The 25,714-nt window shown below is 44.1% G+C and overlaps 1 protein-coding gene across 1 annotated transcript in view; it reads left to right on the forward strand.

Moving 5' to 3' along the window:
• The first annotated feature begins 498 nt into the window (after nt 1–498).
• Nucleotides 499–25,714, forward strand: part of TMC3 (transmembrane channel like 3) — a 47,712-nt gene continuing 22,496 nt past the window's right edge. The window contains exons 1-11 of the mRNA XM_053594623.1: nt 499–721; nt 2,174–2,320; nt 6,464–6,539; nt 14,217–14,298; nt 17,795–17,901; nt 18,636–18,734; nt 18,836–18,978; nt 20,544–20,691; nt 21,355–21,398; nt 24,506–24,653; nt 25,376–25,485. Of these exons, the coding sequence (XP_053450598.1) occupies nt 633–721; nt 2,174–2,320; nt 6,464–6,539; nt 14,217–14,298; nt 17,795–17,901; nt 18,636–18,734; nt 18,836–18,978; nt 20,544–20,691; nt 21,355–21,398; nt 24,506–24,653; nt 25,376–25,485 (1,193 nt within the window). The 5' untranslated portion in view covers nt 499–632. The remainder of the gene's footprint in view (nt 722–2,173; nt 2,321–6,463; nt 6,540–14,216; nt 14,299–17,794; nt 17,902–18,635; nt 18,735–18,835; nt 18,979–20,543; nt 20,692–21,354; nt 21,399–24,505; nt 24,654–25,375; nt 25,486–25,714) is intronic.

A 25,714-nucleotide genomic window follows, 5' to 3' on the forward strand; every position in this document is an offset into this window, starting at 1 on the left:
GTCTATACCTACTTGCAGATTGTGTAGGCAGAGTTCAGAGACAAACATAAAGCAGTCGTAGCAACTGTGGTGAGGCTAGATGAGCGGCGTACAAACATTTGGGGTATTGTTTCAGCAACATTTCTGTAGGCTTGAATTTTTTCAAAATAGAAAAAAGTTGAGGAAAAAAACAAGTAAAAACATGATGATAGTGCCTCTGCTGGACTCTGCTGGTGCAGATGAGTACAACCTTTCCTCTAAACCTGCCTTTTGTACTTACTAAGTGTTCTGTGAACACAGACCATAGCTACAGACGCAAAGTGCTTTGCACAGAGCACAGAGCCCTGTGTGGGCACAGGGCTGACAGATGTGATTATCTGGGCAGCACCAAGTGATGCCAAGCTCACCGGGCCAGGCCTCCCACCTCCTGTCCAGACTCCAGCCAATCTGTGCTGCCGCAGCCGCCTCAACACTGCATATGCGTGCTCTTTCCTGCTCCCAGCACCAGCTCCAAGCAGGCAGCCTTGCTCCTGAGAACTGTAGGGCAGACCCGCTGCAGCTCCTGTTCAGAAGCCTCTTCTGGAACAGGCCCTGGCCTGTTGGCATCCCAGCTCGTTGGCTAGTTCTGGTTCACTGGCAGCAGCTCAGCTCCCATGAAGCCCTCAAAGGCATCCCAGCGCTATAGAAACAACCGGAGACATGTCAGCCAGTGCTACCTCTACCAGGAGTCCCTGCTGCTCAGGTGAGCCAGTCTCAGCCCTCCACTGGGCAGGTGTGTGAGGCAGGGGCAGGTGGTTCTCCAGAGGCAGAGACAAAGTCCCTATCCTGCTTGGTTCTTCTGCAGAACGACCTCAGGACCTCATTTCTCCAGGCTCTTGTACAATTGGGGTGACAACTTCAGCCTTGTATGCAGAGGGAGCGGCTCTGCCTGCTGCATCTGGACCAGGAGGGCAGAATCTAAAATCCCGTTCCCAATTGGCCTCCTTACGTTTTACCTGCTCTCTCTGTGTTACTCAGGCAGCAGTTTCAAGAGAGATCAGATAACATGTCTGTCATAATAAATAAGGTGTTTGTTGGAAAAGGTTTCAGGCCAGTTAGAAGTAGATGAGAGTTTGCTAAATATTTATAAAGAATATTTATATGCTTTATCAGGGAAAAAAATTCTATTTTGTAAAAAATTCAATTCCTTTAAGTAGGCAAAAACAACCTGAATTAGAGAACAAAAGAAATGTTTTCTCTTACTTCTGATAGCATAGATGAATCCTCTTATGCCCTCCTGAGAAGCTGTATCAAGATTAGCACGCTAATTGTTACCCGGAGTAAATGTTGCTACATGTAGGATTTCCAGGAAATATTTGCCCATGCACCCTTCTTAGTTAGTTTCGTACTTAGAGAAACTACCGCCTGGTTCTGCCTCCGTATGTGAGGCTCAAAATAAATTGAAGTAGAGGGACGGGAGGGGTCTCTGGATGACAAAATTCTGCCTGGTTTTTATTTTACCTTCAGAGCTGGGGAGGGAGAAGCCTCTAAAATTAGCTGATTATTTCAATGATCCTAAAAACAAAATTGTTTCACCTACCAAGACTGCAGCTGCTACTCAGGAATTGAGTAGTACGTGAGCGCCCTTTGTCCCCTTTTGTGTCTTCTACTGTCATTCACCTTGAGAAATCATTCTCCTCTGCTGACCCTCTGGAGGCAACAGAACACTGCCAAGCCCTCTCTCCACCTCTGAAGACCCCCCGCCACACACACACACACACACACACACACACACACACACTCTTCATACAGAGGACCTTGGGGCAGTGGGCTGCTGACACTGCCAAGCCCTCTCTCCACCTCTGAAGACCCCCCCCCACACACACACACACACACTCTTCATACAGAGGACCTTGGGGCAGTGGGCTGCTGACACTGCAAAGTCCTCTCTCCACCTCTGAAGACCCCCCCCCCACACACACACACACACACTCTTCATACAGAGGACCCTGGGGCAGTGGGCTGCTCACATGCCAAGCTCTTTTCTACCTCTGCAGGACACCCCCCCCCCAACACACACACACACACACACACACTCCTTATGCAGATGACCCTGGGGCAGTGGGCTGCTGAAGTTGCCCAGGACGAGATGATGATCTTTTCTGGAAGCAATTCTACTAATCTTATTTCCTCCTTAATACCCTGATCTGTTCAGCAGCTTGGATGACAGCTTTAATGCTGATGAAACAGGGGACAGCAATGATCCAGAACAAATCTTCCAGAATATACAATTCCAGAAAGATCTTGTGGCAAACATTCGCTGCAGACCCTGGACCATGGGGCAGAAGTTGAGGGCACTGAGGTAAGGGCCTCCCCAGCCAATTTTGATGATCGTGAGTGTGCTTCCTAGAAACCACCCTGCCCTGACGGTGGGAATAAGGACCAAGACCCATGTGGATGACGCATCAATCACTCCCAGCATGACAGAGAAGACAGAGATGTCTGGGGGGTCTAGCTGGTCCAGATAGCCAGTGCCTCTGTGTGTGTGAGTGTTGAGAGCGTGTGTGTTGATGGAGAAGGTTTCATCGTCTACCTTCTTTCCAAACACTAGATTTAACATTGTCTCCAAACTCACTGGAAACAAGGCAATAAATCAGAATTAAAAAGATGCTCATTTTAGCTGCTTGGCTATTAACTCCCTCGGGTGAAAAATATCTCTATGGCAAGTCAGGTTATTATGATGCTTAAGGTCTTATTGGAGAGTCTGTCTATATAAGAGCTGAGTGCTAAAGATTTGAAGACAGATTGCCTGAATTTGAATACCACCTCTATTAGTCTCCAGCCATGTGATACTAGGGGATTTTCTTAGTTTTTCTAAATACTAGTTCCTTTCTCTTTAAAGTCGAACTGATGTTTGAGGAATAGCCCTTACTTCCTGTAATATTGTTTCCAAAAATGTCAACTGCTGAACTGTTAAAAAACTCAAAATCTAGGCCAAGATGGGAGGCTCCCCTGAGCTCAGAAGTTCGAGACTACCTGAGCAAGAGCCAGACCCTGTCTCTACTAAAATAGAAAACTTAGCTGGGAATTGTGGCAGTCCCAGTCCCAGCTATGTGGGATGCTGAGGCAGGAGGATTGCTTAAAACCAGAAGTTTGAGGTTGCTGTGAGCTGTGACACCCAGGCACTCTACCCAGGGCGACAGAGTGAGACTTTGCCTCAGAAAGAAAGAGAGAGAGAGAGAGAGAGGGAGGGAGGGAGGGAGGGAGGGAGGAAGGAAGGAAGGAAGGAAGGAAGGAAGGAAGGAAGGAAGGAAGGAAGGAAGGAAGGAAGGAAGGAAGGAAAGAAGGAAGAAAAGAAAAAGAAATCCTCAAAATCTCTGGTTGCCCTCAGACCTGCTGAACCCAACTATGGGAGAGGCCCTGGCACTTTGCACACACATTCAGGATGAGTCTTTGCTAGAAGAATAAAAGTGAGTGCTTAGCATTGCATCTGGTGTAACAAACAGTCCCTCACTAAGAGTGAGTGGGGAATAATTAGGTCAAAGGACTCACAGCAAAGGGAGTTATCAGAGTAGCCATGGCTGTACCACTGAGCTGCTCTGCCCCATGGGATGGCCGCCTGGTGAAGCTCACCTACGTCTGATCACTGGGCAGCACTGTGTGGGCAGAACCACTGTTGCATCTGGGTTTTTTTCTGGCCCTTCTCTAGATGCCAAGCAAATATCTCCTTATCTCCACAGCCACCTGTTAGGCTTTGGTTTCTTTCTCGTGGAATCGTTCCTGCCTTAGATTACCAGGCCAGGGACTGTCGCTCAGACTGAGGAGCCTGCCCCCAGGTAGCTGCAGCAAACAGCTATCCTCCTGTGTCTGCCTTCCTTGTCTATTCCCAGCTATCATCATTTCCATTTCTTTGAATACAAATGGCATTATGTCCATTTTTCAGATGAGAAGACTGATACTCAGAGATATTAAAAGACCAACCCAAGCTGCACACATCTTCTGAGAGCTAGAATTAAGCTTTAAACCTAGGATTTCTGACTCCAAGTCAGAAAATCCAACTTCTGTGTATTAAACACAGGGATTCCACCAAAGTAATCACTGGAACAATTAATCTGAAAAACAAAACCCACGTGTTCTAACAGGACTTTTAAATCATTCAAAATGATGATGATTAACTATTATCTGAGGGTGGCACCTGTGGCTCAGTGAGTAGGGTGCTGGCTTCAAACACCGATGGTGATGGGTTCGAACCCAGCCCTGGCCAAAGCGCAACAAAAAATAGCCGGCGTTGTGGCAAGCACCTATAGTCCCAGCTACTCAGGAGGCTGAGGCAAGAGAATTGCCTAAGCCCAAGAGCTGGAGGTTGCTATGAGCTGTGACGCCATGGCACTCTACTGAGGGTGATAAAGTGAGACTCTGTCTCTAAAAAATAAAAATAAAAATAACTATTATCCTAATAAGGAGAGGTTAAACCTCTTTTGCCTTGTGAGAAAAGCAGAGCAAATGATAGCCTTTCTGTCAAGAATTGTCAGAAACCAAAGAACAGATCAGGCCATCTGTCATGTTGCTTGACCCCCAGACTCAGCCAGAGCACCAAAGTGGCCAACACTGGCCACACACCTGGCCAGCGGTCAGGGGCTCTGAGAAAGCAGCCTTCCCTCCAGGCACCTCCACCCGTCATCTCCCAGTCACATGTGTGTCCTCACCATCACCTGGAGAAGCTACCCGGTTTCCCCAAAAATAAGAGGGAAACAGGGTAGCTTCTCCAGGTGATGGAGAAGCTGTCACTAATGGTGACAGTGTCTTATTTTAAGGTGTGCTCCCAAAGATGTGCTAGGTCTTATTTCAGGGGACATCTTATCTTTCCTGTAAGTAGGTCTTATTTTCGGAGGATGTCTTATTTTCAGGGAAACAGGGTACTAGAGCATCACGGCACTAACTAGACTCAGTGAGGCTCATCCTGTCACCTCTGTGGTGACAGGCAACACTGAACCCTGACTTCCTGGGAATCAAGGGAGCAGTGCCTGGCACAGATAGGGGCAGGCAAGCTGGCCCTGAGTCTGCAGCAAAAGCCACCCACCTTGGAGGACACTGCACACTCCTGTTTCTATAGAAAAACACCTGATCACTCCCCACTGTGGTTGCCACCCCTCCTCTCTCCATCACTGTCTGTTTAGGGCGTTTTCATCTCCACTAGGCCTTGTAGGCAGCAACTCTATTACACACTTCTGTATTCTTCTATGCTTCACTCAAAGTAGGTGTGCAGAAAATGTCTTCAGGAAACAATAAATACATGTATACATTGTTACTTGACTTGGATGGGCTTTTTACCTTTTAGGGACTTGCAGCATGCAGCTCTACAGAGGTGGCCCCCAACATGGCAGTCACAGCATGCGGTGGGGGCGGGTTCACCCATCCCTGCTGCTGCCCTCACCCTTGCCTGAACCTCTGGTTCTCATTCGAGTGGACCCAGTGCATTGGCTGGGCTGTGCATAGGGGAATATTGCAATGGAGCGACAGGGAGAAAAGTCCAAAACCAAGCACTGGGGTCGGGTTGTGCTTTGAAGAAATCACCCTGTCTGTAGATAAGGGAATTGGTGTGGTCCTTGGATCTCCTAAGGAAGAACCAGGGAGTGTTCCTGGGAGGTTGACTGGGACATATGGGGACACCCACACAGGTAAACGTGTTGAATTAGCAAACTAACTGATCTAGAAGAACTGAGTTCTTCAATCCTGAGCGCAATGGAGCAGAGGGTGGCTGACCATTCCACGGTGAGGGTCTCTGTGTGCAGAGTGCTGTGAGATTGGGTCGCCTTGAAGGTAACATTCATCTCTCTAAGAGTCTTGGACTTCAGTCTGTCTGTGGAATTAACATTTATTTTCTAATCCTCTTGTTCATTTGGGTGTGGATTTAACTGACTATACCAATGACATTGGTTCGTTTTTAAGGATTGAACATTTAGGCAGGCTTATCAGGTCAACTCCACAAGGCTATTTTAAGGGCATTTGTTGGGGCTGACTCAGGCTGTTCACACCTGCATAGATGTGACTTTCTTGTTCACATTGACCAGAACAGATGCATAGATGTGACTTTCTTGTTCACATTGACCAGAACAGATTTTCTAAAGCTAGACCTGATTTGCACTTTTAAAGGTTTGACCTCAGGGGTAAGATTGGTAAGCAGAGAAGCTGAGAGGCAAGTGTCTCTCACTAAGGGTTTCCAGAGAGAATTATTCCCAGCCAACCACCAGAATCAGAAAAGGGCGTTAAGAAATTCAGTTGTAATTTCGGTATGAAGCCATCATTTTGGATTGATTCATCAATTTAAGTGTTAAAGAAAAAACTTTTTAAAAGAGTTTTTTGTTTTCCAAAAGTTATAGAATGAAGCATGTACTTAACTCCATTCTCCCAGTTTCTTGTCCTGAATCATTCAGTGACCTATTCCTGTTGAATCTTTACATATTTTGTGAAAATTGTGTTCACGATTATTTTTTTCTTTTCTCAGACGAGCAAAAGACATTGTACTGAAGTTTGAAGGGCGGCTGACCAGAACCCGAGGCTACCAGGCTGCAGGAGCAGAGGTGAGGAGCACACGTGCGGCCGCGCCGCCCCGCCCCCAGTCCCGCCTCCGCTCCGCCCCTCCGGCCGCCCAGCCCCGCCCACTGCCACCGCCCCCTCCAGTCCCGCCGCCGCGCCACGCCCCGACCCCCGACACCGTCCCTCCCGCCCCGCCCCGCCTGCGGCCCCAGGAGGCAAAAATGGCCTTTGCCGTCATGTGTAGGTTGTGAGTGGCAGCATTGACAACTGCAGAACAGAATGACAAGCTGGAAAGTATGAATGTCGCAAAACATGGCTTTCTCAGATGCCATCACTTACCAATTATGTGACCCGAAGTAAGCCTAATTCATCAGGAAAGGGATGTCTTCCCTCGCGGGAATAATCCAGCCTCATTCCTGACTTAATCCCACTCAAAAGTTTAGTTTTTAGTCACTGTATCCCTGGGTCCCCGCACACAGTTATGTCACTTATAATGAAAAGTTGCAGGCATATTCCAGGGCTCATTTTACAATCAGTGCTAAGGTTCTTGTTTTCTGTTGTTCCCGTTGAGTTACTTAGCATTAAACTTTGGCCTTCATTGAAATTATCTGTGTATAAAGGCCTCTCATAAGTGTTTAGGAAACAAAGAAGAAAATTACTTCTTCTTTAAAGTTTCCTACTCCCCGATATCTTCTATCTTTTGAAAGATTTCAGGTCAATCATTGTATAAATATATGATTTCCACAGCATAGAAATTGTAGTATGCAAACATTTTTTTATGTTCTACTTAATACCACAATATAAGGATTTGTCCATGTTGCTACATAGTTTTTTATACCTACTGTTTTTAATGATTGTGTAATATTCCATCAGATAAATGTATATTAATTTAATTAGCCTGCTCATGGATATTTAAGTTGCTCCTAATTTTTTGTTATTAATAATAATCTCACAAAGAACATCTTTGCAGATTGAGATTTTTCTGTCTTCTTGAGTTCCTTTCTTAGGGTCAATGTTAGAACTAATGATGATCCACTTTTTCTAGCTCTTGATAAATATTTAAAGATTATTCTTCAAAAGCTTTGATAATTTATATTTCCAGCCCCAATGAAAGCAAGTATCCACAGTACAGTGATTATCCTGTTCACCTACCACAGTGGAGAATGTTCTGGTCTCTCTCAATATCTGCACCAACTTTGAACAATATCTATTTTTAAGGTTGTTATGGTATTTTAATAGACAAAAACTGACAGATGTACTTTTTATATATCATTACTCTATTGCCAGGGCTGGTTTCCTACTCCTGGGTTCAAGCAATCCTCCCACCTCAGCCTCTCAAGTAGCTGGGACTTTAGGTGTGAACCACCACACCCAGCTTTAAAACAAAAATATTCTTAATAAAGTTTAAATTAAAGCTGGTCATAAATTTGACATGTCTAAAAAATTATAAAATATCAAAGAATTCCTAAGGTCTGCCTTGGCATTCTTCCTTCTTACTCTTCACGAAACCTTTCTGAAAATTCTAATTTATTTTTTTGACCTAAGTCACCTGTGAATCCTGATGCCTGTCATACTATGATAGAGCTTGTGGAATAAATTAATTATCTTTTTATAAGCATATGTGGGGCCAAGCCCTCTTCTTGCTTTCTCTAAATTAGTTCTGTAAAAAGCTATAGGAAAACATCTGTGAAATAATTCAAGGTCCTTCACTTGAGCTCAGATGACCTGGAATATATGTAATGATGAAAAGGTATTGGGAATTATTGGTCTTGTAATATTTGCACCAATTTTAACTTACGTCTATATTTTAAGTTTGATATTTTAACAGACAAAAACTGACATATGTACTTTTTTATACCTTCGATCTGTTACCCAGGCTGGTCTCCAACTCCTGGGCTCAAGCAATCCTCCCACCTCAGCCTCCCACAGAGTATTTTTTTTTATTTTATTTTTTTGAGATCAAGTCTTGCGCTGTTGCCCAGGGCTAAAGTGCCATAGTTTCAGCCTAGCTCACAGCCACTTCAAACTCCTGGGTTCAAGTGATCCTCCCACCTCGGACTTCTAGGATTACAGGTGTGAGCCGGCACCAAGTATAGTTTTTCGAATGACAAAAGCAATTCAGCTTTTTCTCTCACTCCTCTCTCCTCCACCACCTCTTGTAAAATGCCCAGCTCTTGCCAGCCATCTGATGCTGGCTGTTCTCCGCTCTAGAAAGCTACTCTTCCAGTTCATTTATTTAAGTACTAATTTTTTTTTTCATTCAAGTTTTACCTCAAGTATGACTCCCCACCCCCATACCTCCTTATTTAAAAGAGGCTTCTCAGCCAGACCCTGTGGTTCACACCTATAATCCCAGAGTTGTGGGAGGCTGAGGTGGGAAGATTGCTTGAGGCCAGGAGTTTGAGAACTGCCTGGAAAAAATGAGGAAACCCAGTCTACAAAAATAAAGTTAGCTGGGTGTGGTGGCACACACTTGGGGGTTCAGGCTAGAGGATCACTCCAGCCTAGGGCAACACATCGAGACTCTGGATCTAATAAATAAATAAATAATAGATGAATAGCCTGGCACAGTGGCTCATGCCTGTAATCCCAACCTCCTGGGAGACCGAGGTGAGAGGATTGCGTGAACTCAGGAGTTCAAGACCAGACTGAGCAAGAGTGAGACCCCGTCTCTAAAACTAGCCAGGCATTGTGGCAGGTGTCCGTAGTCCTAACAACTCAGAAGGCTGAGGCAAGAGGATCACTTGACGTTCGGCACCTGTAGCTCAGTGATTAGGGCACCAGCCACATGCACAGGGGCTCATAGGTTGGAATCTGGCCAGAGCCTGTTATAATGACAACTACAAAAAAAAAAAAAAAATAGCCAGGTGTTATGGCGGGCACCTGTAGTCCCAGCTACTTGGGACGCTGAGGCAAAAGAATCACTAAAGCCCAAGAGTTTGAGGTTGCTGTGAGCTGTGACACCAATAGCACTCTACCAAGGGCAACATAGTGAGATTCTGTCTCAAAAAAAAAAAAAAAGAGAGAGAGAATCACTTGAAGCCAGGACTTTGAGGTTGCTGTGAACTATGACACCACAGCAGTCTACCCAGGGCGACAGAATGAGACTGTCTAAAAATAATTAATGAATTAATTAATAAAAGAAATGTGTCCCACAGGCCTGATGGACCGTGTTCCACTGTGGTTCTGACTTTTTGAGGCTGCCTTCCCTCTAGCTGAATGCAGACTTCGTACCAGCTGGCATCTTGGTCACTGTCTGCATCCACGGGAAGACACAGTCTAGGTGCCCAGTATATGCTACAAGTAAATAGACTCTTCCTACACTTTCATTCATGTTTTTAGAATACATTTATTCCAGATGAATGTATATGTCTTTCTAAAACATGAGTTTGTTCTTAGTTACTAAAACTCAATTATCCAACCCCACAAACAGGACCTATTTCTTTCAAGTTTGATTTTGCTTTGCTTTTTTTTGAGACAGAGTCTCACTATGTTGCCCTCAGTAGAGTACTTTGGCATCACAGCTGAGAGCAACCTCCAACTCTTGGGCTTAAGAGATTCTCTTGCCACAGCCTCCCTACTAGCTGGAACTATAGTTGCCTGCTACAAAACCCAGCTATTTTCTGTTGCAGTTGTCATTGTTGTTTAGCAGGCCCAGGCAGAGTTTGATCACACCTACCTCAGTGTATATGGCCAACGGCCATATAACCACTGAGCTACTGGCACCAAGCCTGCTTTTCTCTTAAAATCATGAATTATTCTAACTATTAAGGCTTTGACACAAAGATTTGGTACAAATCATCAAAGAAGCATGGCACTTTTTCCCATGCCTTACTAAACCTCGGTCATCAACAAATCACCTTTTCAATCACATTTGCCTCTAAGAAGCTCTGTTTCCCAGGCTAGAGTGCCAAGGTATCATCATAGCTCATAGCAACTTCAAACTCCTGAGTTAACTGATCTTTCTCCTACAGCCTGTCAAGTAGAAAGGTTACTTAACTTTAAAATGAACAAATAGTTTTTATTTTTAGAAATTATTAGTACATAGCATTTATATGTGTATAAAATAATGCATATTTTTAACTATTAATTGAAATTTCTTGAATGTGGCCTTATTTGATTACAGCTAAATTAACACAGCCTTCCAATGTGCAAATCCCCCCACCACCACCACCAATCCTAGGGCATAGAAGGAAAGACCACCCTTTCTGATCATTTATCCCCAGTAGAGTCTGGAGGGAGGGATGCTCCAACATCCTCTGGCAAGCGCTGGTGTTGGAAAGCATTTGAGTCTCTGGCCCATTTTAAAGTCCTGACATCTAAGATATACTGGGCAGAACCCAGAGTCCTAGCTCTGGTTCCACTCCTTCCTTACTATGCCCAGGGAAAGTTATTATCTTTCCTTGAGATTCTGCACTCTAGCCTGGGAAAATGAATGAGATTCTGTCTCAAAAAAAGAAAAAAAGCGGGGAGGGGGAAGTAACATTTTAATGACCTTGTTGTGTCTGCTTTCCGTTAGAAAGCATTTGAGTATCTGGTTGCAGTGTGGAGGTCTGCAGTTTCAGTTGATCCTCTGGAGGGGTGTCCGTCCTTTGCGACCTTAAGGGTGTCTTTATACGGATTAGGTAGGAGAATGTAGATTTGCAGCAATAAGTGGTTCAAATGCAAGATAGCATTTTTAGAGCATGTTACCGAAGGAGTGGGTACTGTGGGTACTGCAATTTTCTGTATTTCAGTTGGATCTTTCTCAGCATCAAACAATAACTTTAAAATGTCATCTACTGAGAGCTCAGTCAGTTCCATCTATGGTTCTTCAAGTGCCTTGGTTAGTGATATGGACCAGGTGAGGCTGAAATGCTAATTTGAGGGATGGCCTGGTTCTCAAAGTCAGTGAATCTTTTATTGTATTCTCCAATTGATAGGTCTGTAACAGCTGTGTATTCTTCCAATGATTCACATATATTGCCCTGCTCATCAATGACCTTTGCTAAACTTCAGATGAAAATATTCATCTGAAATTTCCTTTTGAAGAAGTGTTTTGAAAAAAGGTCAAACTTTTTGAAATGCTTGGATTTTTTGGTACGTGTCATACTCAAGTCGTTTGACGTGGTATTGCACATATAACTACCGGTTCTCGCAGAGATAAAATTTTGGCTAACACCTGTCCCTGCAGTAGCCAACGCCCTTTAAAAATGATGAGGCAAATCCACACGGAATACTTACGGGTTTAGCACGTTACAAAACTGGCCATGCCATGTTGCATTTGCATGAATATAGTTAACAATACTCACAACTTGTCGGAAAGCACTTAAAATAGCTGCTTTAGCACAGAGATTTTGCTAATGCGAGGTACAATGCGAAGAAATGAGACCATCTGGAGCTGTTAATACTTTTTCTAACGTATGCAACAAACCCTTCATGTTTTTCCATCCCTTGTCTGTACATACTGCATTTACCAAATTCAGTCCAACTTCACAACATTCATCCTAAAAGTTGTTGAGGATATCTATTACCTGTGTTCTGTTCACAACAGTGCACAAAGCAAGTAACTCTTCACAGCGAAGAAAATCTTCTGTTAAGACCTGAATGAAGTCTAAAACCTGCACAGATACATGTTCATGGAATAAAAAAGAAAGTAAAAACTAAACAAAATAAAACAAAAGCAAACAACAAAAAAGCCTGCATCAAGTCAGAAGTATCAGTGCATTCATCCAAAGGGACCACATAATACATATTTTCCTTTTGAAGTCCTGCATGAAGTTGTTCTTTTAAGTTGAAATCTAATTCATGTTCCTGATCAGTTATGGTTCTTTTTGAAAGAGGCAGCTGTTTGTACTTTTAAATGTTATGGTATCTAAGCATGCTACCACTCTGACAATGCTTTCTTTCTCAATTTCTACATCACTGAAAGGCTTCCTTTCTTCCCTGGTACATAAACTCTAAGTTGTTTCTGTAGCATTATTGCTTTCAAGTCCTATTGCTACTAGAAAGAATTGTCTTTGTCTTTTAATTTCTGCAATACAACCTTCCACTCCTCTCCACCTAATTTAAAATACTGGTGGTCCTTATGAGTGTTCTAATGCTGATGAGCATTGTTTGTCTTTAATGTTGATGTTGCAGTATCACAAAGCAAGCAAATCATCTTATTTTTAGCAGAAACAAGATAACACCACATTTCCTAATCCATCCTCATTAAAACTCTGTTTTCTTCCTTCAGCGTTCTCTCAGTCTTCTTTGACATCATGGGCTGTAAAGCAGACAGAATTTAAAAAATATTGTCAAGCTGTGAAACTATTAAAAAAATTCCACTTCAAACTGAAACACAGTGCACTGTTGTCAAAACTGACCACAGACTGGTGTACTTGACCCCCATAAACTCTCACCAACCAGCCTTGTGTGGTGGTGGCACCAGTCAGGTGGGGGAAGTCAGAACTCAGGAGTATAGCAGCCCATAAATTTAGTCCTTATGGTTTACTGGTGGTGTAATTATGCCAGTCAATCTGAGAGGATTATTTCATTGAAACTTATTTTACTCTTTGGTATTTGAAATACCTTCATTTTAAAAATTAAATAAAAGTGCAAAAGGCGAACAAAAATGTATTAATAAAAATGAAACAATTTGTTATTAAAATTTGGATTCAGTCAAAAGGCAGCATTTAGGGACTAGAAAGCCACAGGTTCCCTACCCTGCTCTAGGACATAAGCCAGGTGAACAAATCAAGATAATGCAAGGTAGGCTATGGTAAACATTGTAAGAGAAAGCAGAAAGTATCGCATGGGGGAGCTCACAGAATTTATTTCTCACTACAGAGAATCTGTGTTCATGGGAGTTGGCTTTCAAATCATGAACAAAATATGAACAAGTCCAACTTCTGATAACGTTCAGAGTTTCATTTGCAAGCAGCCGTTCTGGCCTTAGCAGACACATCCAGAATGACATTCCATGTGTGTCTGCGTCAGGACCCTGTTCTGTCTTGCAGTTCAGAATGTTGTAATTGCATTTGTAATCCCTCTTTCTGCAGTGATGTCATTTACTTCCAGCACAAGCCCAGATCGTTTGTGGGTTAAAATGTACAACCTGCCCACTTTGCTGGAGAGCAGAGCTGGTATCAGGGCACATTTTTCTTTATTCTCCTTTGAGGAAAAAAAAAAAATCTTACTCTTAGCAATTGCATCTTAAATCAATAATACAAATTTCCAAACCATAACAAGCTAGGAAATTATCTCTGCAACAAGATGCAAGACATACAACAGTGAGTGGAGCAGGCCTCATTTTTAGGGTGGGCTATAGATTCTTGGTCCTTTAGCAAGAATAGAGAAGTTTGTTAGCTAGCGGATTCTCAGGCCCCACCCTCAGAGCTATCTCAAGTCTATGGTGGGTTCAAGTATTTAGACATCATTCCTTGAGTAATTCCCACTGTTCTTAGTCTTTGCATCACGAACAGTTTGAGCAAGTCAGGATGTGACCCTAGAGAGGATGAAGCTCAATACAGCAGGCTCCAAGGCGCAGAGCCCAGAGCAGGTATCTGCTCACCAGGTCAGGAGCCCAGAGAGGCAAGGGGGCTACTTTTGTCCTAGAGTTGCTTACCAGCCTATGAAGCCACAAACAAAGGTAGCAGGGGATATGTTTATGGGTCCACTCTCCAAGTAGAGCCCTACAGCCACACAGCCTTGCCCTCTTCATGAACATGAAAGGCTCTAATCCTGCCTCTCTTTCCCAGCTCTGGCGGAAATTTGCTCGTGTTGCCTGTAACTTCATGGTCATCTTCATTCCCTGGGAAATGAGAATAAAGAAAATTGAGAGTAAGTGTTTGCACCTACAGGGGGAATGCCGTGATCATGGCCGACCCACAGCTGGGTCACCAGGCTCCACCTGGGATGATGGGAGAGAAGACACAATGTCTGTCCCCACCACCTCCCAGGGTGGGAACAGTCCCAGGCATGTAACTGTTCTCCCCCAGTTCATTCCTTTAGTCAGACACAACCTGAACCCCCAGAAGATCAAGTGAAAACCTACAAGGATGAATGAGAGGGTAGCACAGGCAACTGCAAAGTGCAAATACAAAAATCTGCATTTTCATAGATATGACTGTGACCATTTAGAAAATAGGTGCTAAAAAATAAATAAATCACACCCACAATCCCACTTACAAACACATACACAAAATGCCAAAAATAAAAGAAAACAATAAATCCAAAATAAAGAAAACCAAAAGATTGAACCAGAGGATATAAAATCTTGTAAAGAGAAATAGGGAAATTTAATATTTCAAAGATGTTGATTTTCCCAAAGTCATCTTCAAGTGTAATACAATTTCAATAAAAATCCAAATGTACTGTTTTTAATATTCAACAAAATGATCATAAAACTTACATAGAAAAGAAACTTCCAAGAATCTAATGAAAAAACTTTTTAAAGGAAAATTCAAATGAGGTTGCATAACCAAAACATTAAAATATATTCTAAAAGCTACAAGAATTGAAAGAGTATGACATAGTGCAGCAAGTGATGGACAAATCAAAAAACTAAGCAAAGAGTTCAGGAACACAGAAGAAGGCACACCATGTGTGATGATTATTAGAGCCAGACCAAATTACTCCACAAAAACTGCTGAAACAGTTGATCTAACTGTTTTGAGAGAAAGTTTAATTCCCTCACTTTAAAATTCCATTAAATATTTAAATATTCAATAGGAAGCGTTTAAATACATGATAGAAAACCATGAAAGAATTTAAGAAAATAGAGATAATGTTATCAGAGAATGGAGACCTATCAAATCATAAAAGTGAAAAAAAGGAATCATTGCAGAAAGTATTATTATACTAGTTACCTACATAAAAAATTTATGTATATGAAAAATAAAATTGGCCCTGAGCACAGTGGCTCATGCCTATAGACCCAGCACTCTGGGAGGTCAAGGCAGGTGGATCATTTGAGCTCAGGTCTTGAGACCAACCTGAGCAAGAGCGAGACCCCATCTCCACTAAAAATAGAAAAACTAGGCAGGTGGGGTGGGTGCCTATAGTCCCAGCTACTAAGGAAGCTGAGGCAAGAGAGTCACTTGAGCCCGAGAGTCTGAGGTTACTGTTAGCTGTGACACAACCGCACTCTACCGAGGGTGACAGAGTAAGACTCTGTCTCAAATAAAGCCAAAACAAAACAAAAAATAAAGCTATAATTTAGATGACCAATTGGGAAAAACATTTTCAATATTTAAGTAGAATTAAGCACTTTCATACACAGCTCGTAGGAATCTCAATTGGGACAGTATCTCCAGAGGAAATTTATAATATGTAACGAAAGTCTGCAAAATGTTTATGTCCTTCGATAAAATGCTTCTATTTCCTAAGAACCAAGGAAAATAATCAGGAAACCACAGCACGCTTCATGACCAAGTCTTGATGGATGCTGCTGGCTCCCCACTCCAGTCCTCTTTCCCCAGCTGGCCCCTTTCCCCATCTGCTCCGAGTGCAGACTGCTCCACATGCCAGTTGCTCCCTTCTCTAGGGAATTGCCCTTGGCTGACCAGATGTGAGGCACATGTCACCCCATCCCCACAGCCCACCTGCAGCCTAGACCCAAAGACGTATCTATAGGGGGGCATTCAAGTCTGATCCCTGGCTCCACGTGGGGCTGACCCCGTGGGGCAGTTCAAGTTCCATAGCTCCTCCTGGGGCCAGACTGAGCCAGGCTCCAGCAGAGACGATATCCTTGCTTGGCTCTTTCCACTGACTCTCCCCACTGCTCCCACCCACCCTCCTGAGAGCACCTCCTCCATCAATCTTGCGCAGCTAAGTAAATCCCTTTCTCAAGCCCTGCTTCTAGGAAATCTGACCTTAGGCAAGATTTATTTATTACAGAACTACTTGCCCTGCTGAAAGGCTGAAAACTTCCTAAATGTCAAGTGACATTTAGGGATGGGTTAAATAAATGATGGAAAATTCACATTGACAAAACAATTAAATTCATCTTGTAAAACAATACTTTTGGCACAAGAAAATATTTGCAATATGTTGGTAATGGAAAATGCATGCTGTAGAGCGATGCCAACTTTATACAAAATGTTATAAGTATATAATAATAATGGAGTGTTACACTAAAAGTTTAAAATAACTCTAGTAGTGATTTCAATTTAGTGGTCTTAGAATAGGTCATTTTTTTTGTTATTCTTGTGATGTTTTATGTCTTTCTACTTATGACAAATGTAAACTAGACCTGAAATAAGAATTCAATAAGAATTCAAGATTTTTGAGTGTCACTCCAGAAGGCGGTGAAATTACCACCTTCATTCTCATCTAACTTCTGTACTCCCATATTTTCTCAATCGAAATTTTTTACTATGCTTTTACTTTGGAATGAGCTCAAGTGTATAGAAAAGTCACAGAGAGCGCTCCCCTGTTTCCCCTGTTAAGAGAGCCAGTTTCCCCTGTTGTTAACATCTAGCAAATTGTTCAACTTGAAATTGGGCAAAAGGACATTGAGAAAAATCCTTAGAATTCTCAAAAATAATACAAAATAGAAAACGAATATATCAAATTCTCAAAAGATGCTGACACTTCTTAACATACATGAAATATTATGAATTTGTCAGTCTATGTTTTGACCATACCATATTTTTTTTTTTATTTTTATTTCAGGTTAATCTGAGGGTACAGATGATTGTGTGTGAGGTTACAATGTTTGTGTTTGTTAGGTAAAGTCCATGTTGTAGCCGTGTCCCACACCCAGGAAGTGTGCCCTATTCCTTACATTGTGCCCATTGTCAGAGCACACCAATCCCCTCCCTCCCTCACCCTCCCCCCAACTTAAATTAAATTGAGTTTTTCTCTTGTGTACGTGTGTACTAGTTCATCTATTGGCTTCATATTAATACTGAGTACACTGGATACTTGCTTTTCCATTCTTGTGTACTTTTCGAAAGAAAATGTTCTCCAACTCTATCCAAGTTAATACAAAAGATGTAAAGTGTCCATCTTTTATACATATACCACAGTTTGTTAATCCATTCCCAGGTTGATAGGCAGGTAAGGCCCTTTTAGATGAGGATGTCATCAGAGAGATGATTACCAAATGGTATTTCAGGCAGACTGAGGATTTTCCTGCATACAGACCTAGTGGATGTTCATGGGCATCTTGAGCCATGGAAGCTGTCACTGGGGAGGAGCGCCCTGACTGGTACCACGACGGCGTTCTCACGCTGTGTCCTGCTGATGTTACACACAATGGTCCTCTTAGTGGGGGCTTTTCACACTCTGAGCACTTTGTATGACCTGCTCTCATGGTCTTGTCTTTCTTCAGGTCATTTTGGATCTGGTGTGGCCTCCTATTTCATATTCTTGAGATGGTTGTTTGGGATCAATATTGTGCTCACTGTCATGACAGGTGCTTTCATTGTGATTCCAGAGGTAAGAACTGTTTCAGGAAAGAAAAAAGCCCCATGTGTTAAGAAGAGAAGGTAAAGCCTCAACATAAAACGACCTCCCTCATTACCTGGTAGGAAGGGCCTTGTGTGTGTTGAAACAGAGTTCACACGCTTTATCTGTAAAGACCCATGGAGTAAATATTTCAGGCCTTGTTGCCCATTTGGTCTCTGTCACAACTACTCAAAGCTGCCACATCCTGCAGAAGCAGCCACAGACAATACACCAACCAGAGAGGGTGGCTGTGTTTCAATAAAATTTTATTTGTGGATATTGAAATTTGAATTTTATATCATTTTTATGTGTCACAAAATATTATTCTTTTTATTTTTCCCCCCATCTTTTTAAAAATCCAAAAACTATCCTTAACTCTTGGGCCATACAGAAGGAGGTAATGGGCTGGATTTGGCTTCTTTGCAACCCTCTGTTAACATAAAGCCCGTTTTTCAACTAAACTTCATCCTCACACTATAAATGGGCCATTTCCCATGCTATCGTAAGAATCTTGGGACTTCTATAACCCACCCATAGAATCCATGTCTAGCCCCAAAAGAGCACACCCGGACTCTGATGAGGCAAAAGTACACTGGCTCCCCATGGTGTGTATTCAATGAAAGACCAGAGAAGCTCACCCCCTGGAGAGCTCATGTGTGCCTCCCCTTTTCTCCTGGTCCCCTTTGCCCTGGAAGACCACATGACACCTTTTCCTCTCTCCCCAGCTGATTGCAGGCCAGCCTTTTGGAAGCACAGCCCGGAAGACCATCCCCAAGGAGCACGTTGCCTCGGCCCAAGACCTGGACACCGTCTGGTCCCTGGGGGTGAGGTTGACGCTCGGCCTCACCTGTCCTGAGGGAGAGGTGAATGGGCCACTGTTCTGGGACCTGGGGATCAGAAATGACACTGAGCCTTCTGTTTACAGGGATACCTCCAGTACTCGGTCCTGTTCTATGGCTACTACGGCAGGGAGCGGAGGATCGGGAGAGCCGGCTACCGGCTGCCCTTGGCGTATTTCCTGGTGGGGATGGCAGTGTTTGCTTACAGTTTCATCATTCTTTTAAAAAAGTATGACAGCTCTATTTCTCAAAATATGTTTCAAGGATCATGATATGTATGATCTCATTTAATCTTGTTGGTAATTCGGTAATGTTAAAGCAAAACTAACCTCACCCATTTTGCAGATGAAGAGACCAAGGCTAAAAGAGGTAGGTCCACTTTGAACCATGTTTGTACTTACCAAACACTTCCTGCTTGGGCAGGTTCTGCGTTGGGCCTGAAGAGACAAGAATCCTGTAGACATATAATTCGAGAATTATGCATTAGCTGTACCAATAGAGAGATAAACGTGATCTAGTTGACCGAGTTGCAGGAAGCAAAACGTCCTCCTATCTGTATGTTTGCCTGAGACCTACCTACAAACTCTGCAAAGGCCAGGCTTGCAGCTGACCCCTGCACTTCACCACATACAGGAGGCCCCCAGCTGGAGTTAAGAGTGCTGCCCCACCCGGCATCAGACTTGCAGCAACTCACCACAGTCCCTCCCTGGCCTCATCTGTAAAATGTGTAGGTTGGCTCAGGAAATCACCAGGTTTCTTTCCAGCTTAACCTGTGACGGTGTAGGAGCTAGAAAAATGCAGACCCACAGTGGAGGGCTCCAAACCCCAGGGAGAACTTAGGCCCCACCCATTTGGCTCCCAGCTGCTTCTGTCTGATTTGGACGACCACCCCTCACCACTGCCCCCACATGGCATGTTAGCAAAGTGCAGATAGAAGAGTTTAAAAACAAGACTGTAAACAAGTAAATAAACAAAACTTGAGAAGGTGCACAGTGACTTGGGGGCTCTAGTTTCCCCAAAGCTTTCTAGCTCAGTTCCTGGTGGCCTCGAGGCCCCTCCTGGAAGACTCGGGACCTTTACCAGATGTTACAATTTAAGAGACAAATCAGGGCAAATCAGGGCAAACTATGGCCCGTGGGCCACATGTGGCAGTGTGATTATATTTGTTCCTGTTTTTTTTTTTTTTTTTTTACTTCAAAATAGATATGTGCAGTGTGCATAGGAATTTGTTCATAGTTTTTTATTTTTTAAACTATAGTCTGGCCCTCCAACGGTCTGAGGGACAGTGAACTGGCCTCCTGTTTAAAAAGTTTGAGGACCCCTGGTAAAGGGCAAGAAGCATCCCCTGAGGAGGGACCAGGATTCCTGCTTTCAAATACCTACAGGAATGCCGTGTGCTAGAGGGACTCAGCATGTTCCGTGGGGTCCCAGGGTCAGAGACCCCACGAGAAGATTGATTCAGCTTAAAGGAAAGCATGTCATTTCATGATCATAGTTACATAGCAGCTGGGAAGAGCAGTGTCCCCAGGGGACACACACCTGCAGTGACTGGCTGGCCACCGCAGTGCTGGGACTCCTTGTCAGATGAACTGGCACAACAATGGGCCACTGCCATTTTTACACTGCTCGGAAGTGTGAGCTGGGGGCACAGGTGTGGGTGGGAATCCAGCTGGTGCTCTGCTTGACCAGTGGTGACCTGACAAGCTGTGTCCACCCAGCAGGGGTAGCTTTTTCTAATTCACACAATTCCCCCCAGTCCATGGACAATCATATCCCTCCTATGACCCCCCGCAGGATGGCTAAGAACTCCCGCACGAGCCTTGCCAGCGCTTCCAGTGAAAACTACACCTTCTGCTGGCGGGTATTTTGTGCCTGGGATTACCTCATTGGAAACCCAGAGGCTGCAGAGAGCAAGACGGCCGCCATTGTGAACAGCATCAGGGTGAGTCAGTGAGCCTGTGTGGGCGGGGGGCACTGTGGGGTCCAGACTCTGCAGACCACTGCATGTCAGTTCTAAGCTGCTCGCCATCCAGGCAGCTGTTTGCACAGGGAGGTAGGCATGCCCCAGGACAGGCACCAGATGACCCATGGAGTGTGGACAGAACATTGGGAAACTTCTCTTTTTCAATTTTTTTTATTCCATCCTTTAAATGTTTCAGTTTGTATATTTTTGTTAACTTTACATAATGGGTTATTACCATATTATATATATTTTACCTGAAAAGGAACAAATACATAACTGTGGGGACTATAGACTTTATTTTTAACTTAGAAGAAGATAATGCAATCCACGTTATCCAAAGATTTGTGTTTCCTGAACTACACAGACAGCTAAAAGGTGCCCTATTTTGAGAAAAAAGCAATTATTTAGATAATTTGAACTATCATACCCTTACTATTTTCACTCCCTCTTCCCAGTCCCCAATTTCATTTTCTCAATTGCTTCTTAGATAATTAATAGCAAATTCATTTATTATCAGGAGAATCTTACGGAATAAAGTCTTAGACATTGAAGACATCTTGACTTACTGGGTACACTGTTCCTACTGATTTCTGATTAATATTGATGCTAAGTTTTGAATGCTATTTATGTTTGTCCTTAAAGGAGGCCATACTGGAAGAACAGGAAAAGAAGAAAAGCAAAAACCTGTAGGTATTAATGTGCCTCATGTTCAAAGTATTGATCAGTTTTGTTTCAACTCAGTACAAAACTTACAAGATTATATCTGACTTTCCCAGTTGTCAGGCAGCTCCCTTTTCTTCTTCATGTCTCTCCTAGTAACATGATCCGTGGAACTTGACAGATCCTGCGACAGGGCAGAGGTCTGAAGCTGACCAGTTTCTGACTCTTTTGCTTAGATAACAAAGGAGGTCTTTTGAACACCAGCTTCTAGTTCGCTAAACGAAGCAAATACGTGAATGTCATCAGGACTCGTTCTATTTAGAAAAAGGTCTCTGAAGTTGTAAGACACAGATATTACCTGGTTTGTGTTCACAAGTTTTCTCAAACAATTTTTAAGCTTCTGAGTTCTTCTCAAGATCTCAAGTGCTACCCTACCGAGCGTGAGGCCCCTTTCATCAGAGAGCTGGTGAGAGAGAGGGCCACTCCCAGGAAGGGGCAATGGCCCTGTCCTTGTGGGGACAGACGCATCTGCCTGTCCCACATCACAATTAGTTCCTATGGTGTAGAAAGCTCCTTCCGAGGACTGCTGCATTAAAGGATATGAGGAATGGAGACACACCCAGCCTCTGAGACAGTGACAGGGAGCGAGGGCAGTTTTACTGGGAAGGGCTGTCCACAGGCAGTCAGAAAATGGATTCTAGCCTCCTTGTCATGAGTGTCCACGAATGCTCTTGACCTTGTGAACCTGTACACAACCTATAAAATGAAAGAATGGGATTCTACCCTCTGGTTCTGTATTTGTGGTTCCTCTCCACCAGAATTGGTCATAATAATAATACAGTGCGCCATGTTTTTATTTTTGCCAAGCAAGGTGACATTTAGCATTTCATTTGGGAGGAAGTTCCCATTGTACAGATGAAGGGCCAGGACACATGGAGAGGGAGGTGTCGCAACCTACGTGGGGTCCCCAGCAGGTGAAACTTCACATTCCTCCAGCCCCTATGCTGGGGGGAGCAGGGCTGTGCAGGCTGCCTCAGGGTGCACAATGTGCCCCCTGCTGGTGGGATCATCCTCTGAGGCTACAGTGTGTGGTACCCACAGGTCCCAGTCAGTACTCATCTAAGCCAGGCTAAGAAGCTGGGTGCAGGCTGGGAGTTCATGCTCATGGCATTCTCTGGACCTCAGGGAATGGGATAAATGCTCCTGTCCTTCACACTGGGCAGATGGTTCTGAGAAGCATTTCATAGGTCTCTCGGAAGGGCTTGCCAATGCCTTTGGCAGCAGCCACCTCCACCACATGCCCCTGCACTGATGGCTGCACTGCCCCAGGCTGCACCTCTGTTTTCTGGGGTCACTTCCCAAATGAACTACCTGCAAAAAGGCGTATAGTTCTCTTTTCAGGCTCCAACATTGGCAGAAGACAACTTAAAAATAAGACAATTGAAACCAGACATTGGCTGTCTTCTGGTGTCAGAAGCGATGGATGTGTTTCAGATAAAACTGGAGTGAGTAGTAGAATCACTGTTGATTCTGAGATCTGCCCATGCTAAGAGGCACGTGGGAGGTGAGACCAAATGAGGAAAGAGATGACCCCTGAGTCCCATCTCGTGGCCAGCTGACTGCTCCTTTATTTACACTTCCATCTAGCAAATGTTTGCTCAGTGCCTGCAGGGGCTAAGCCCTTCTTGGTTGAGGATGTTTGAGAGCTTACTTCTAGAAGGAAAAGATAGCAAAGAAACCCCCAGGGAAATCACACCTCTCACAACAGCAGGGACACCACCGTCAGAAATGTCTTTAGGCCATGCTGTCCTGGCAGGAGCATCACGGAATGTACCTATACAACAGTAGATGGCACGGCCAGCCCTCTACATACGTGGGCTGTGACCGTACGGCATACTGTTGGCAGTTGTAACACAATACTAGACATAGAAAAGGGACAGTGAAAATACAATGCAAAAGCTAAAAAATGATGCACCGGTATAGGGCACTTACCAGGAATGGGGCTTTCGGGACGGGAAGTGGCCCTAGGTGAGTGACAGGGTGAGTGGGGAGTGAACGTGAAGGGCAGGGACGCTGCTGTTCACTCCCACAGACTTCCTAAGCTCAGGCCGCACTGAATTCATTTCTTTCTAAGTTCCTTTCTTCAGTAATAAATTAACCCTAATTTACTGTCACTTTCTTACTTTAAAAACTTTTTAATTTGTTTTAACTTTGTGCCCCTTTTGTAATAACACACAGTTTAAAACACAAACACATTGCCCAGCTGCATAAAATGATTTTTTCTTGATATCCATATTAAGCTTTCTCCTGTTTTTAATACTTTTTTTTTTTACTTTTTAAACTTGTTTGTTAAAAACAAGACAAGAGCACACTCACTAGCCTAGGCCTGCAGGGACCATCGCTATCTTTTGCTCCCTGCTCGTCCCACTGCAGGGCCGTCATCTCCTGTGAAGACAACGTCCCCTCTGGAAGTCCTCCTGAAGAACCTGCCCGAGGCTGCTTTTAACTTTATTTTATAAGTACAAGAAATACACTGGAAAACAATGATCAAAAGTAACATAGTGACATAGTGGTGTATTATCAATGTGCTATACTTTTATACAAACTGGCATCACAGTAGCTCTGTTCACACCAGCATCACCACAGACACATGAAGAATTTGTTGCACTGTGATCTCATTAGGCGATAGAGATTTTTTAGCTCCGCTGTAATCTTACAGGACCCCCGTTGTACATGCCATCTCTTGTTGACCCAAACATTGTCCTGTGGCACAGGCCTGTATGGGGACATTGCCAGACCCACCACATGCAAGGACATGCAGCATCGTTAGTCCCTCCCCACCCCACCTTGTCCCTGCTCCCTCCCACCCCCTCCCCCCATTTCTGCTGCACACAGTTACTGGAACGCCTACATATCAAATGTACCTACTACAGGGCTCCAATTTTAAGTAGCAAAGAGCTAAAATCCAAATACTAGTGCTGTTTGTTTATTGGTTTAAAGCTCATCGTTGCTGGCTGGTTACATTTATGACTCGTTGTTTCAGGGCAGAGAATCCCCTTGGCGGATGTGTTCCAGTCCCCAGTGTGTGCGTGGGGCTGCCCTGGGCACTGTCCTCACGCTGCCTCTCCCACAGGGCAGTGACCATCTGCCTGAGGATCATCGCCAACATCCTGGTGCTGCTCTCACTGGCTGGGAGCATCTACCTCATCTACTTCGTGGTGGACCGGTCCCAGAAGCTGGAGCAGTCCAAAAAGGAGCTGACGCTTTGGGAGAAGAATGAGGTACCCACTGCCGGGACCCAGGACACCCTCCAAAAGAGGCGCAGAAGTAGCCTGGCTCTGTGTTCTAAGTGGAGAGGCAGGAACATCCACAGGGAAATCTTCAGTCCTCTCCCCTAGAGCAGGGACAGGGAGATAATATTTTCCCATGCCCCTTTCTGTTTTGTGTCAATTAATGGGTTATATAAAGTTATGTTTGTACATTTACAGATAGATGGATAGTGTTTTAAAAGATATGTCAGAAACTATTCCTTATTTTAGCTGAAACATCTGTGTATCAGCTAAAACTCCTCTTTCTTTTGCTATAAGCACAGAGAAACAAGAGCCAGGCCTAACTCTCTAGGTGATTAATCTCCCATGTGCAGAAGGAATATTAAATTACCTCCTAGACTCCCCTTTGCTAGTCATAATAGTTTCAGTGATTTCATCTTTCACCCAAGGTCAGGGAAGTATAAATAGTGACAGTAATTGGAAAATGTGGCAGAAATGCTAGTGAATTCCAAATGGCATGTACTGTTGTCCTCAGAACACTTAAGGAACATTATTTTAAAAAAATGATAAGGGTATGATAAAGTGGCAGCCGTCATTTGAAGAAAAGCTGATTAGTGGAGATTGGGGGAGGTTTCCTGTGTAGAGACTCCGGCGCTGTGCACAGCCGCTGACCCAGTGCAGGAAATGAGGCTGCGGGCTGCAGATGCAGGGTCTGGCACGTGCTCTCTCTGTAGGTGAGCGTGGTGGTCTCCCTCGTCACCATGCTAGCTCCATCTGCCTTCGACCTCATCGCTGCCTTGGAGATGTACCACCCACGGACCACGCTGCGCTTCCAGCTGGCGAGGTATGGTAGGCCCGCAGGAAAGGCCACGGGGTGGCTCACCCATCTGCCCAACCCCAGTGGGAATGTCCCTGACTCAAGAACTTCCCCGACACTTGGCACAGGACTTCACCTAGGGATGTAATCCAAGAAGAGCAAGCACTGGGAGGAAACAAAGCAGGGGTGGGGGGAGGGCAGGGGAGGAGGGAAGACAGGAGAAGGGAAAGAGCAGAAGAGGCAGAAGAAAGGCTAG

Source organism: Nycticebus coucang, chromosome 6, assembly GCF_027406575.1.
Source record: "Nycticebus coucang isolate mNycCou1 chromosome 6, mNycCou1.pri, whole genome shotgun sequence".
NCBI lineage: Eukaryota > Metazoa > Chordata > Mammalia > Primates > Lorisidae > Nycticebus > Nycticebus coucang.